Source organism: Mus pahari, chromosome 3 (genome assembly GCF_900095145.1).
Source record: "Mus pahari chromosome 3, PAHARI_EIJ_v1.1, whole genome shotgun sequence".
In the NCBI taxonomy this organism is placed as follows: Eukaryota; Metazoa; Chordata; class Mammalia; order Rodentia; family Muridae; genus Mus; species Mus pahari.
In genome coordinates this window covers 12,779,168-12,789,843 of record NC_034592.1, presented here as the reverse complement: position 1 = coordinate 12,789,843, position 10,676 = coordinate 12,779,168, and the positions used below count along the sequence as shown (strand labels likewise).

Genomic DNA, 10,676 nt, shown 5'->3' with positions numbered 1-10,676 from the left:
GTGATAGTCCAGTGACTCAGCAGGCAGGCAGTACAGGCTCAGCAGGCTCAGATTCTTGCAGCCAGGGAACACTGGGCTTGGCACACCAACTCCCCACAGCCAGGCATAGTGGTGCACACCGTTAATCCCAGCACTTGGGAGACAGAGGCAGAAGGATCTGAGTTCAAGACCAGCCTAGTCTACAGAGTTAGTTCTAGGACAGCCAGGGCTACGGACAGAAACCTTGTTTGAAAAACCAAATAAATAAATAAGGAAGGAAGGAGGGAGGGAGGGAGGGAGGGAGGGAGGGAGGGAGGGAGGGAAGGAAGGAAGGAAGGAAGGAAGAAGATGTAATCATGCACCTCTGTGGCCATACAGCTAACATTTATTTTAGCCCATGGTTCTGGAGGATCAAGGCCCAACAGCTACTTGGTGGTGGCTATCATTCTGGCGGAGTCCAGAAACATCACAGGCCTTCCTGCAGTGGTCAGAAACGAAGCATACATGTTTCTTCCTATAAAGGCTTCAAGGGTTGATCGTGGAGGCCCTACCCTGGTAACTTAAATCCCAACCATCTCTCAAAGGCCCTACCTATCTAGAACTGGAACACATCAGGGGTTAAACCCTGGCATGAACTTTGGAGGGCCAGCCATCTTCAAACCTTGCCAGTGGTTTAAGAGCAGCCCTGAGGTCAGGGATCCAGGCTTCCTTCAATCTGCTCCCTGTTGTCCTGGCACCCACTTCCCAATCTAGCTCATCCTGCCAGGTGGCTCCACCAGCTCCATCCCATTTAACAGGAAGAAGAAAGGGAGAGGAGGGTAGTTAATCTGCCATGTCCATATACACACCACTGGCCTGCCGTGTCCGTAGACACACCACTGGCCTGTAGTATACACACTACTGGCCACAACTAAGCCACGTGGTACATCCACTGTAAGGAAACTCAGGAAGGCAGCCCTGCTCTGGACAGTCATTTGGCACTGTATCTGAGGGAAAAGGAAGAGCCAATACCAGGGGATATGACTGACTCTGCCTCAGCTGGATACCAAGCCAGGTCACCAAACACTAGGGAGTAAGGTGAGCAGTGTAGCCATGGCAGCTCCTTCCAGTCCTCTTGCGGATGAGGCATAGCTCAGAAGGGAGGCAAGGGATGAACATGGAGTTTAGACTGGACAGAAAAGGCTGAAAGGTAGGGGACCCATGTCACAGGAAGATAGGCACTGATGTGTCTAGTGTTACACACTGGGTCTGACTACATAACCTCCAAAGTCCATACACTGAAATCTTAACCCCTGGGGACCTCAGAAGTTAATTACTGGAGATGGGTCCTTTGATGACGTGATTAGGGCTACTGAGGCTGTGGGGACTAATCCCTTCTTTCTGGTATCCTTGTAAGAAGAAATTAAGACCCAGGCACAGAGATACAACTACGTGAAGTCAGAGGAGCTGAAAGCATCCACAGCCAGGAGATGCAGCGGCAGAGCCAGCCATGCAATACCCTGACTCGGCCCTCTCACAGCCCAGGAGACGCAGCAGCAGAGCCGGCCATGCAATACCCTGACTCGGCCCTCTCACAGCCAAGGAGATGCAGCAGCAGAGCCGGCCATGCAATACCCTGACTCGGCCCTCTACTCCCAGATTGAAGAATAAATGCCTAAAGAGTACTTAGTTATGCAGACACCTGCAGAGTAGGTGTCTGCACATATGTCTCCCATACCATATAGTGTTCTATGCTACTGATTGCTCCTGGCACACTGCTCTAAGGGACAGTACAGTGTAGGTGTGTGAACTAGCCTCTGCCAATAATTTATGACCCAAGGTCCAGGGGGCTGAGGGATGCAGGAGTCAGGCAGGATGGCACCAGACAGGCCAGCACAGGTCTGGGAAATTTGAAAGAGACGGAACAGTGGTGGGCAGAAGCTGGGATGGGGTGCCAAGTCACCCAGTGCCTGGGCTTTGAACTGCAAGTATGGGTTGGAAAGGTCTTACCAGGCACTGACTTGGCTTTACATGTGTGAGGCTCAGTCAAGCTGCTTTGTGACTGGAGGGCCCAAGGAGGGAACAAGGATATGGGGAGGTACCGGGTAAGTGTGGCAGTAAGCCATTACAAATTCACTACCACTGTCAAGAGGGCTCTAGTGTCCAACAAAGCTCTTGAAGCAGCCATCTCAAGACTCATTTCCCTTAGTGCAAGAACCCAGAGATGACCCTAAGAATGGAATCCCAGAAGAATGGAATTTCAGGGTTCTCTGGGCATTGAGAACCTTAGTCCCCATCATAATGCGCTGAAATTCCAAAGACAATCTCAACCTGAGCAGGCAACTGCACAGGAAGGGTGAGAGGCACACAGACCCCCTGAGGGGGGCCATTAGGCCACCATGAAGGTACACAATGAAGCAGCTGTGGAGGCACAGATAACGGAGCTAAGGACCATCACTCGGCTCCAAGGTGAGCCTCACACTGGCACTGCCGCTCTGCTCTGCTACCAGGCAGTTTTCCCCCTACTCCCCACCCAGGCCCCAGCAGTGGGTCAGAGTCACAGAAGGGCCTGCCATCTGAGGGGTAACATGATCTGTGCACATCCCACAATACTGGCCCAAAGTTGGAGGGGTCAAGGAGAGGTCTGTCTGTCTGCAAGAGCTCTGAAAGAGACAAGGGTGACCCACTCCTTCGGTGGTCTTGGCCTCACCCTCTTTACTGGCCAGCAGCCATCTCTGGAGAGGCCTGCAGATGACCACTTTGAGCAGGAACGCTTGTGAAGGCCAGAACAGGGCGAGAGGAGAGAGATCACAAACGCGGTGCAGTATTCCACTGACCTCTCTGGATGCTTTGGAGATCCTCAGCCAGTCCTTTTACCCTAGTGTCTGGAAATCTTGTTCCCTCCACCACCTACAGAACAATGTCGGGCGCTCCAGATCCAGGGCGTGAAGGAGAAGACAGCACAGAACAAAGCTACAATGGGCCTCCTGCGCAGCAACCTCCGCCGAGGAGCCCAAGACTGGGCTTTGGCTAAGAAGGTGCAAAAGCCCCACCCGCTTCGCACCCTGAGATTAGGTGGTGGCTGCTTATGCACACACCCTACCCACCTCTCTGGACCAGAAGGCCTGCAGGGGTGGTTCCTCTGTAACAGGTGCCCAGGGCAGGTTCCCCAACACCCACACAGAGTGCTTAGCGCCAACAGCAAAGAGTCTTTGAGATCTCTGACCTCCTTTGCGGACCCCATCACACCAGAGCAGAGATGACCCTGGAGGGGTCCTGCGCACTCTGCTCAGGGTCTCCTTGCTGGGCTAGCAGCGAGTAAGAGGCACTGGGGGATACGCCTGAGCAATCAGTGCCAAGGGCCAGGTTCCAAGCTCAGCCGCTGCCGCTCCACAGCATGATCAATGGACCATCTCCAAGGCCTGCGGGAAGGATACGTCCATGAGGCTGGCACACTGCCGCAGTACTATGGAGGTAACGAGGCAGGGGAGGACCAAGAGGATCCCTTGCCCCTCGCGGCCCCAGTCCCCGAGGCCCGCCCCCTGTAAAGGCTACAGAGCGGGCAGAAGGCAAAGCGCGTCCCCACCTCTTGCTTCCCGGTGGGGCAGCAGCGGGTCCCCAGCCTGCTACTTTCCTGGGGTCCCCGCAGAGCTCCCTCTCGCACCCACGCGCGGGCGCCCTCCCGGACTCAGGTGGCTCGGGAGAAGCTGCGCAAGTACGTCTTTGACCGCGTGAATACACACAACATACTGATCCACCTGGTTCGGCGACGCGGACAGAAGCTGGAGAGCTTGCAACTGGAGCTGACCAGCTTACGGAACCAACCGGATGCTACTAAGGACGAACTGCGGCAGCTTCAGGTGACCAGGTACCGGGCGGGGGGCGGGGCTCCAATTGAGCGCGGGAGCTTTCGAGAGGAGTGGGACTCAGCCAGCTAGACTTCGAAGGCGTGAGTCTACGTTGGAGGATATGGAGATTCTGTTGCGGAATCCAAAGCCCCTTCAGACAAGGACTCTGTTTTAAGGGCGGGGCCGCTGGTTAGACAGTGTTCAGCGAGAAGAGCGCCTGTGTAAGCCTGTTGGACTGCCCTCCAATGGAGGGGTGGGGCAACATCAGAAGGGTGAGACCTGCGGGTGGGCCAGACAACTTACTAACAAGGAGCAGGAAAATGATGACCTGAGTTAATGTTTTATCACGCAGCTGTAAACATGACATTGGGAATCAAAGCCATTTTCAACATGGTGGCTGGGAGGTGGATAAGATGTACACTAATTACTTCATCTGCAGGGCCTGAAGGCAGGGGCAGGATTGAGGGAGCCCGGCATCCTTGTGTGAAAACCTAGCCCCCGTCCCCACCTGCCACCCCTTTTACCCTCCTGGGCAGGGTTCAGTCGTTTCACACGGATGAGAACTTGTGACGAGGTGGGTCTTGTCACCAAGCTTTTCCAATTATTCCATAACCCCACCACCACCAGATTATCCGCCAACTGGAGAACAACATTGAAAAGACCACGATCAAGATCACCACCAGCCAGAACATCCACACGCTGTACAAAGTGCTGCTGGATTACCTCAAGAAGGTATAGCCCCTTGGCCAGAGCCCCGCCTGCGACTCTCCTCCAGGCAGCCCGAGGAGCTGCCCTAAAGGATGCGGAAATGTTCCTCTGAGAACTTCATTTCTGTTGTTCCACACAAGTGTATTATGAGCTGTACCCAGAATCTGGGCTTAAGCTTGGGCATGGTAGCACAGATATGTGATCTTAGCACTCAAGAGGCTAAGATGGAAAGATTCCAGGCCAGCCTGGGCTACACAGTGAAACTCTATTTCAAAAAGAGATACAAATGATTGCACACATCACAGAACCACAGAATTCTTTTTTTCACATATTATATGGCTTAGTTTGGAATGCTGAAGGTCCAAGATGGGCCATGTCCACCTCCCGGGAAATCCTATAACATGCTTCTGGCAAGACTCCTCTCCCTCTTCCCAAGATATGCTGAGCACACAACCTCCTGCCCACTTTGGATCTGGCTCTCCCCTGCTTTCTGTGACTCCAGGAGGAAGGAGACTCTGACCCATGAAGGTCCCAGGGAGCCACGGTCATTACTCTCGCTGAGCACACTCCCAATATGGCACTCATAGAGCAGAGCATCTGTAGTGGAGAGCGTGCTTCAGGGCAGCAGGGGTACCTACAGCACAATGGTGGACAGACTGAAAAATCAATACCCTCACCCTCACCCAAGAAAGGGAGGGGAATGAACGGCTTGGCTTGGGAGGAAGGGTCGGTGTGTGAGCAGTTACAGCAGCTTTCCCCTGCAGAGGTCACACCCCTGAGCCAGAATCTCAGTATCATGCTCTGGTCTGTCCCGCTGACCCAACCCTAGTGCTGGAAGCTCAGCTGGAGGCCCTCCCCACACTCCTTCACTGGGGTATCCTTTGTAGACCTTTCTTTCCAGAACAAACACACTTGAAACAAATCCCCATGTTCAACCATGCTTTTTTTTAATTGGCAAAGATTCAGCATGTATAGGTTTTGAAAGTAAAGTATTATCAATACCCAGGCTGCCTTGACCACTGATGCGAGTGTGCCACCTTACTGCTTCATCCGGCCTAACAACAGCCTCTGACAAAGTCAGCATCACCATTAAAGGGCTAGGTGTGACCACAAGATCACAGAGCTGGCTGGTTAGAGGCGGCCTTCACTTGGAGCCCTATCTAGTTCTATGCCCACCTACCTTTCTTACCTTTCTTTCTCTCTTTCTCTTTCTTTTTCTTTCTTTCTTAAAGATTTATTTGTTTTATTTATATGAGTACGCTGTAGCTGTCTTCAGACACACCAGAAGAGGACGTTGGATCCCATTACAGATGGTTGTGAGCCACCATGTGGTTGCTGGGAATTGAACACAGGACCTCTGGAAGAGCAAGCAGCCAGTGCTCTTAACCACTGAGCCATCTCTCCAGCCCCCATGCCCATCTTTCAAGCCCCTCTTTTCCTCTTCAGATCAAATATGCCCCCAACCAAACCCTCCTGGATTTTAGAGTTGGCCTTCGATAGGGTGGGTCTTTGAGTCATCATATCCTCTTGTCCCGAGTAGTGAGAGTCACCAGTGCCTATCCATGCTAGAACACTTCTTTCTCTTGCTCTGTGCCTTGCCCAGATGCTGGACCACAGTTGTAACCCCTATCGTGTCCTAGGGCTCACATAGTCTGAGTATGAAGGGTGGAAGAGAACCAAAAGGCCCAGGAAAGCCAGCAGTATGGGATGATGGTAGGAAAGGAATCCACAGCTTCATGACCATTTTGCCTCTGCCTGTCCTCATAGGTGCTGGCAGAGTACCCCACAGAACTAGACAAGCTCCAGAACCTGGTGGCCAACTACTGCTCAGAGCTGTCAGACATGACAGTCATGTCCCAAGATGCCATGATGATTACTGATGAGGTCAAGGTCAGTCCCAGGGTTGGGGGTCTAGCAACAACTGGCTCACCTGATCGTGTCTTGTTCAGGACCTCTCTGGACATCCCATGCCTGTACTTCCTATCTGGAGAAATCCATTGTCAGTCCTACCAGCCAATCTGCTCGCTCATGGGACATTTGAGCATAGGAGCCATGACAGATGCAGCTAGGACAGAGGGCATCTATTGACCTTGTCAGTACCAAGATTCTGCCTCTAGGGAGACAGGAGTAGAGGGCCAGCAAGCCCTATCCTCCTGAAGTGGGTAATTCATCTGGTAATCCACCACGTCGTATCTAGGTCACTATGGCAGACAGAGACAGCGTTTCAGAGGTCTCTAGGGTGGCTTTCCAAGGAAATAAGCTTGAATGAACTCTGAAGGACCAGCAAAGTCGGGGGTAAAGAAAGAGAAAGGACAGAAGAGCCAAAGCTGTTACCACAGCTTTGTTCCGTGTTAATGCACAGAAATCTACATAGCTTCCCTGTCAGTGAAGGCAATAGGGTTCTCATGCTTACAGCCTCAGAGTGGATAAGGGGACACATGATCAGATCCTGTTTTATACTAGGTGTGGTGGCACAAGCTTTTAATTCCAGTACTCAGGAGGCAGATCTCTGAGTTCAAGGCCAGCCTGGTCTACAGAGTGAGTTCAAGGACAGCCAGGAGCTACACAGAGAAACCCTGTTTTAAAACACCAAAAACAAAACACAAAACAAAAATAGATTGTGTTTTATAATGGCACACATTAACTACAGGTGACAGAGCAGAAATACTGGCTTGCGTGGCCAGAAGCAGAAAGGGCAGGGAAATCTTTAAGGGGGTAACCACAGCGAGCTTTAATGGCAGGTGGGTATGAGAGAGCGAAAGCAAGCAAGGAAGGATGGTGGCTTTCAGCCGCAAAGGCAGAATGTAGGAGATAACCGATTTGGGAATAAAGGGGATGAATTACTTTTAAATATGTCAAGTCTAATTTAATGAAGTCTAAGTGGAGCCTGTCAGGAGATAACTAAAGGCAGGGGCCCCGAGGGAAATAGAGCAGCTGGGCTAGAAAGGCCACAACATGCGTCAGCCAGGAGTCTCAGCACCACAGCGGCAAAGGGACACCCAAGTGGGCAGTGGGAGCCAGTAGGAAGAGTGGCCAGCTTTCTTCCACAGTCCAGTGATATGAAGACTGAAAACTGGCCACTGGCTTTAGGACCCTGGGAGGATCCTTGGTGAGACACCAGCCCCACTGACTCTCTTGTGTCTCCAGAGGAACATGAGGCAGGGGGAGGCAACCTTCATTGAGGAGCGGCGCGCCCGGGAGAACCGACTGAACCAGCAGAAGAAGCTCATAGACAAGATTCACACCAAGGAGACCAGCGAGAAGTACCGCCGTGTACATCTGGGCGACGCCCCACAGGGAAGGGCTGGGAGGACCCTCTCCTCCTCCTCCTCCTCATCTGCTTCCTTCTCCTCTTAGGGCCGGAGGGACTTGGATTTCCCCTCCAATCTGATGACTATGGAAAGCGTAAAGGGTGAGTCTCAGCTCTTTGCCTTGTACAGCCAAAGTCTCCAGTAGCCAGCAATGTCTGAGATCTCCCAGCCAGGTCACCATGAGGCCACGTATAACCTATGGTCACTAGGGTGAGGAAGCAGCCCTCTGCCTCTCCCTGCCTGTCCCTGAAGAAGCTGACAGCCTTTGGCACAAGGTTGCTACAAAGATGCCATCTCTAACAACTCGAGCTCAGTCACCCGGTGAGATCTCAGAAAAAGTCCCCAAGTATTCTGAAGGGTCAGGCTGAGGAGGGCAGATACAGGTACAGGTCACATGAAGGCACCCACCATCCTCACTGACATCTCTGAAGCCTCAGTGTCTACAGAGCCACCAGGTAGCCATTCCTGCACACTGACCAGACCCTCCTCCCCTGCCCCGCCCAGTGAAGAAGAGAGAAGCCTCCGTAGCAGACATACAGTACCAGACGAAAGTGACTGCTTTGGTAGAGAAGGTCAAATCCGCCGTGCAGTGCTCCCACCTCTGGGTAAGTCTCTCCGGTACCTAAGCTAGGCCAGCGCCTGGGATGCTCTGCAAAACGTTCCCAAAAATTAGACCTCCCATGAAGGTCCCCAAACATGACGCTCCCAAGCCTGGAAAAAGTCTGGTTTCTGAGGTATGAAGCTCAGAAAAGACGATACCCTCAGCGCATGGCTGGCTTGTCCCCACCATGTTCCACGTACAGGACAGAGCCTACCAGAGTCTGGAAGTCCAAATGCTAAGAACCTGGCCTCTTACCTCTGCTCTAGCCCCTTCCCAACTTGACAGCCACAGCGAACAGCTACTTCTGATGGCCTCCATTTGTCACAGACCCACCTGAGTTCCCATTGTCAGGCCTTGAGCGCCATCCACAGTATCTTGACTGAACGTGATACATGGTGTCTTCATGGTAGGTGGGGTTATTTACCCTCTGCCTACCATGAAAGCTATGTAACCAGGACATCTACAGGCTCCCATTCTGCCCAGCTCCTCACAAACCTCAGCACCCACAAGGACTCAGTGTCAAGACTGAGCCCCAAGTACCAAGAATTTGCACTATCTACCGCAAGGGACCCCCGAGAAACCAGGGCTAGGAAGCCCTACTGCCTCCCAAGCCCACACCTGTTTCTCTCTGCCCTGGTCTGGTTAGGACATAGCCGGCCGCTTCCTAGCTCAGAAAAATACAGAGGAGAACCTGGAGCTACAGATGGAGGACTGTGAGGAGCGGCGGACACAGTTAGAGGCCCTGATGAAGAAGCTAGAACTCGAGGAGGCCGTGCTCAAGTTCCACCAGACTCCCAGCACTGCTGGGTACGTCCCTGGCTACTGGATGGCTCCACAGGTGCAAGCTAGTAGCTGCACATATCCGCTGCCAATAAACTTGTTCCTCTGCAGAAGAGCTGAGGACCTACCTGCTTGACGCTGAATTATGAGCCCCGCTGTGGGCCTCCCCTCACTGCTGTGCCTCCCTCCTCCCTCCACAGCTTTAGCTCTATCCAGAAGAAGATGAAGAACATGCTAGAAGAGGAAGAAGCAAGGCTCAAGCAGGCCCAAAACAACATGAACAAGAGCCAGCAGCTGCTGCTGGTCATCCAGACAGGTATTGACAACCTCTACATCCGGCTCATCGGCATCACCTTGCCAACCTTCCAGGTATCAGCCCTGGGGAGGAGATGCTGTGTGCAGGGTCCCTGTGTGGGACCACAGGAAAAACTGGCTGTCCCTCTGACCTGCAGAGAGAAACAGCGGTCTCTGACACTCTGGATGTGTACGGCAAGCTGGACTACTGTGAGGGGAAGCTCATCTACCTGGCTGAGCGCATGCAAGCGTTGTCCAGAAATGAGGAGGTAACCCTGGGCCATGGAGAGGTCCCCACAAAGCCCATGTGCTCTCCAAGCTGATAATGGGTGCTGTCCTGCAGATTGACACAAAGGTGAGGGACGCCTTGGAGTCATCAACTCTAAAGGAGAAACATAATACCAGAATTACCTTTGAGGACCGAGAGGAGGACATGATAGGTGAGGCTCTAGATGCCGGCCACAGGAAGATGGAGAAGGATGGACAATAGCTACAGCTAGATAGGGTCTGAACTCAAGACAAGAGATGGCATACATCGTGACTGGGTGCTGAAGGAAAAGGTTTTAATCGATAGACGTGAAAGAGGATTCTTTTTCTGAGACAAAAGGGGCGTATATCGTGGGATGGGCCAGAAGGGAGCCCAGACCAAACTTTTAGAAGGATTTCTGCCACGGAGGCAAGGTGGGGCGAAAGGATAAGGACAGCTAGTGTCAATAATCTTGGTAAATCCTAGTTGTCTGGCACCTGGCCTTAGGTGACTTTGGGCAGGGGTCTCCAGTCTTTGATACATCTCTGAAATGAGCTCCAGACACAGGAGATGGCCCACGGCAGCAAACGCCAACCGTTAGAGGTGGGAGGCCTCTGGAAAGAGGGGGGCAGCCACTCCTCCTCTTGCCTGTTCAGAAACCTTCCAGTTTGCGGATGTGGACCATAGCTACGTCCCTTCGCGGGCGGAGATAAAGAAACAGGCCCAGCGGCTGATCGAGGCGAAGCTCAAGGGAGCCAAAAAGAAGAAAAAGTAAACCTGTCCGGGCTGTAGTACACAAATAAACATTTTTCCAGAACTACACTAGAGGAAGGAAAAACCTCGGGACTCTGAGGACGGGGAAGCGGATTGTTGGACCGGAGGGGGTGGCGGCGGCGCGGTGGAGACGCTAGAAAGGGGCGGGACCTAGT

The 10,676-nt window shown here is 52.8% G+C and overlaps 1 protein-coding gene across 20 annotated transcripts in view; it reads left to right on the top strand.

The window, feature by feature from the left end:
* LOC110319572 (coiled-coil domain-containing protein 183) overlaps nucleotides 1-10,573 on the top strand; it is a 12,932-nt gene extending 2,359 nt beyond the window's left edge. For 8 of the 20 annotated variants that reach the window (XM_029535832.1, XM_029535834.1, XM_029535835.1 and 5 more), the window contains exons 5-14: nucleotides 2,875-2,996; nucleotides 3,355-3,432; nucleotides 3,651-3,818; nucleotides 4,434-4,538; nucleotides 6,282-6,404; nucleotides 7,662-7,787; nucleotides 7,872-7,926; nucleotides 8,330-8,430; nucleotides 9,073-9,233; nucleotides 9,407-10,573. In XM_029535832.1, coding sequence (XP_029391692.1) covers nucleotides 2,875-2,996; nucleotides 3,355-3,432; nucleotides 3,651-3,818; nucleotides 4,434-4,538; nucleotides 6,282-6,404; nucleotides 7,662-7,787; nucleotides 7,872-7,926; nucleotides 8,330-8,430; nucleotides 9,073-9,233; nucleotides 9,407-9,773 — 1,406 coding nt within the window. In that variant the 3' untranslated portion in view covers nucleotides 9,774-10,573. The other 12 variants (XM_021195053.2, XM_029535833.1, XM_029535841.1 and 9 more) reach the window with 12 other exon arrangements.
* Nucleotides 10,574-10,676: the final 103 nt, after the last annotated feature.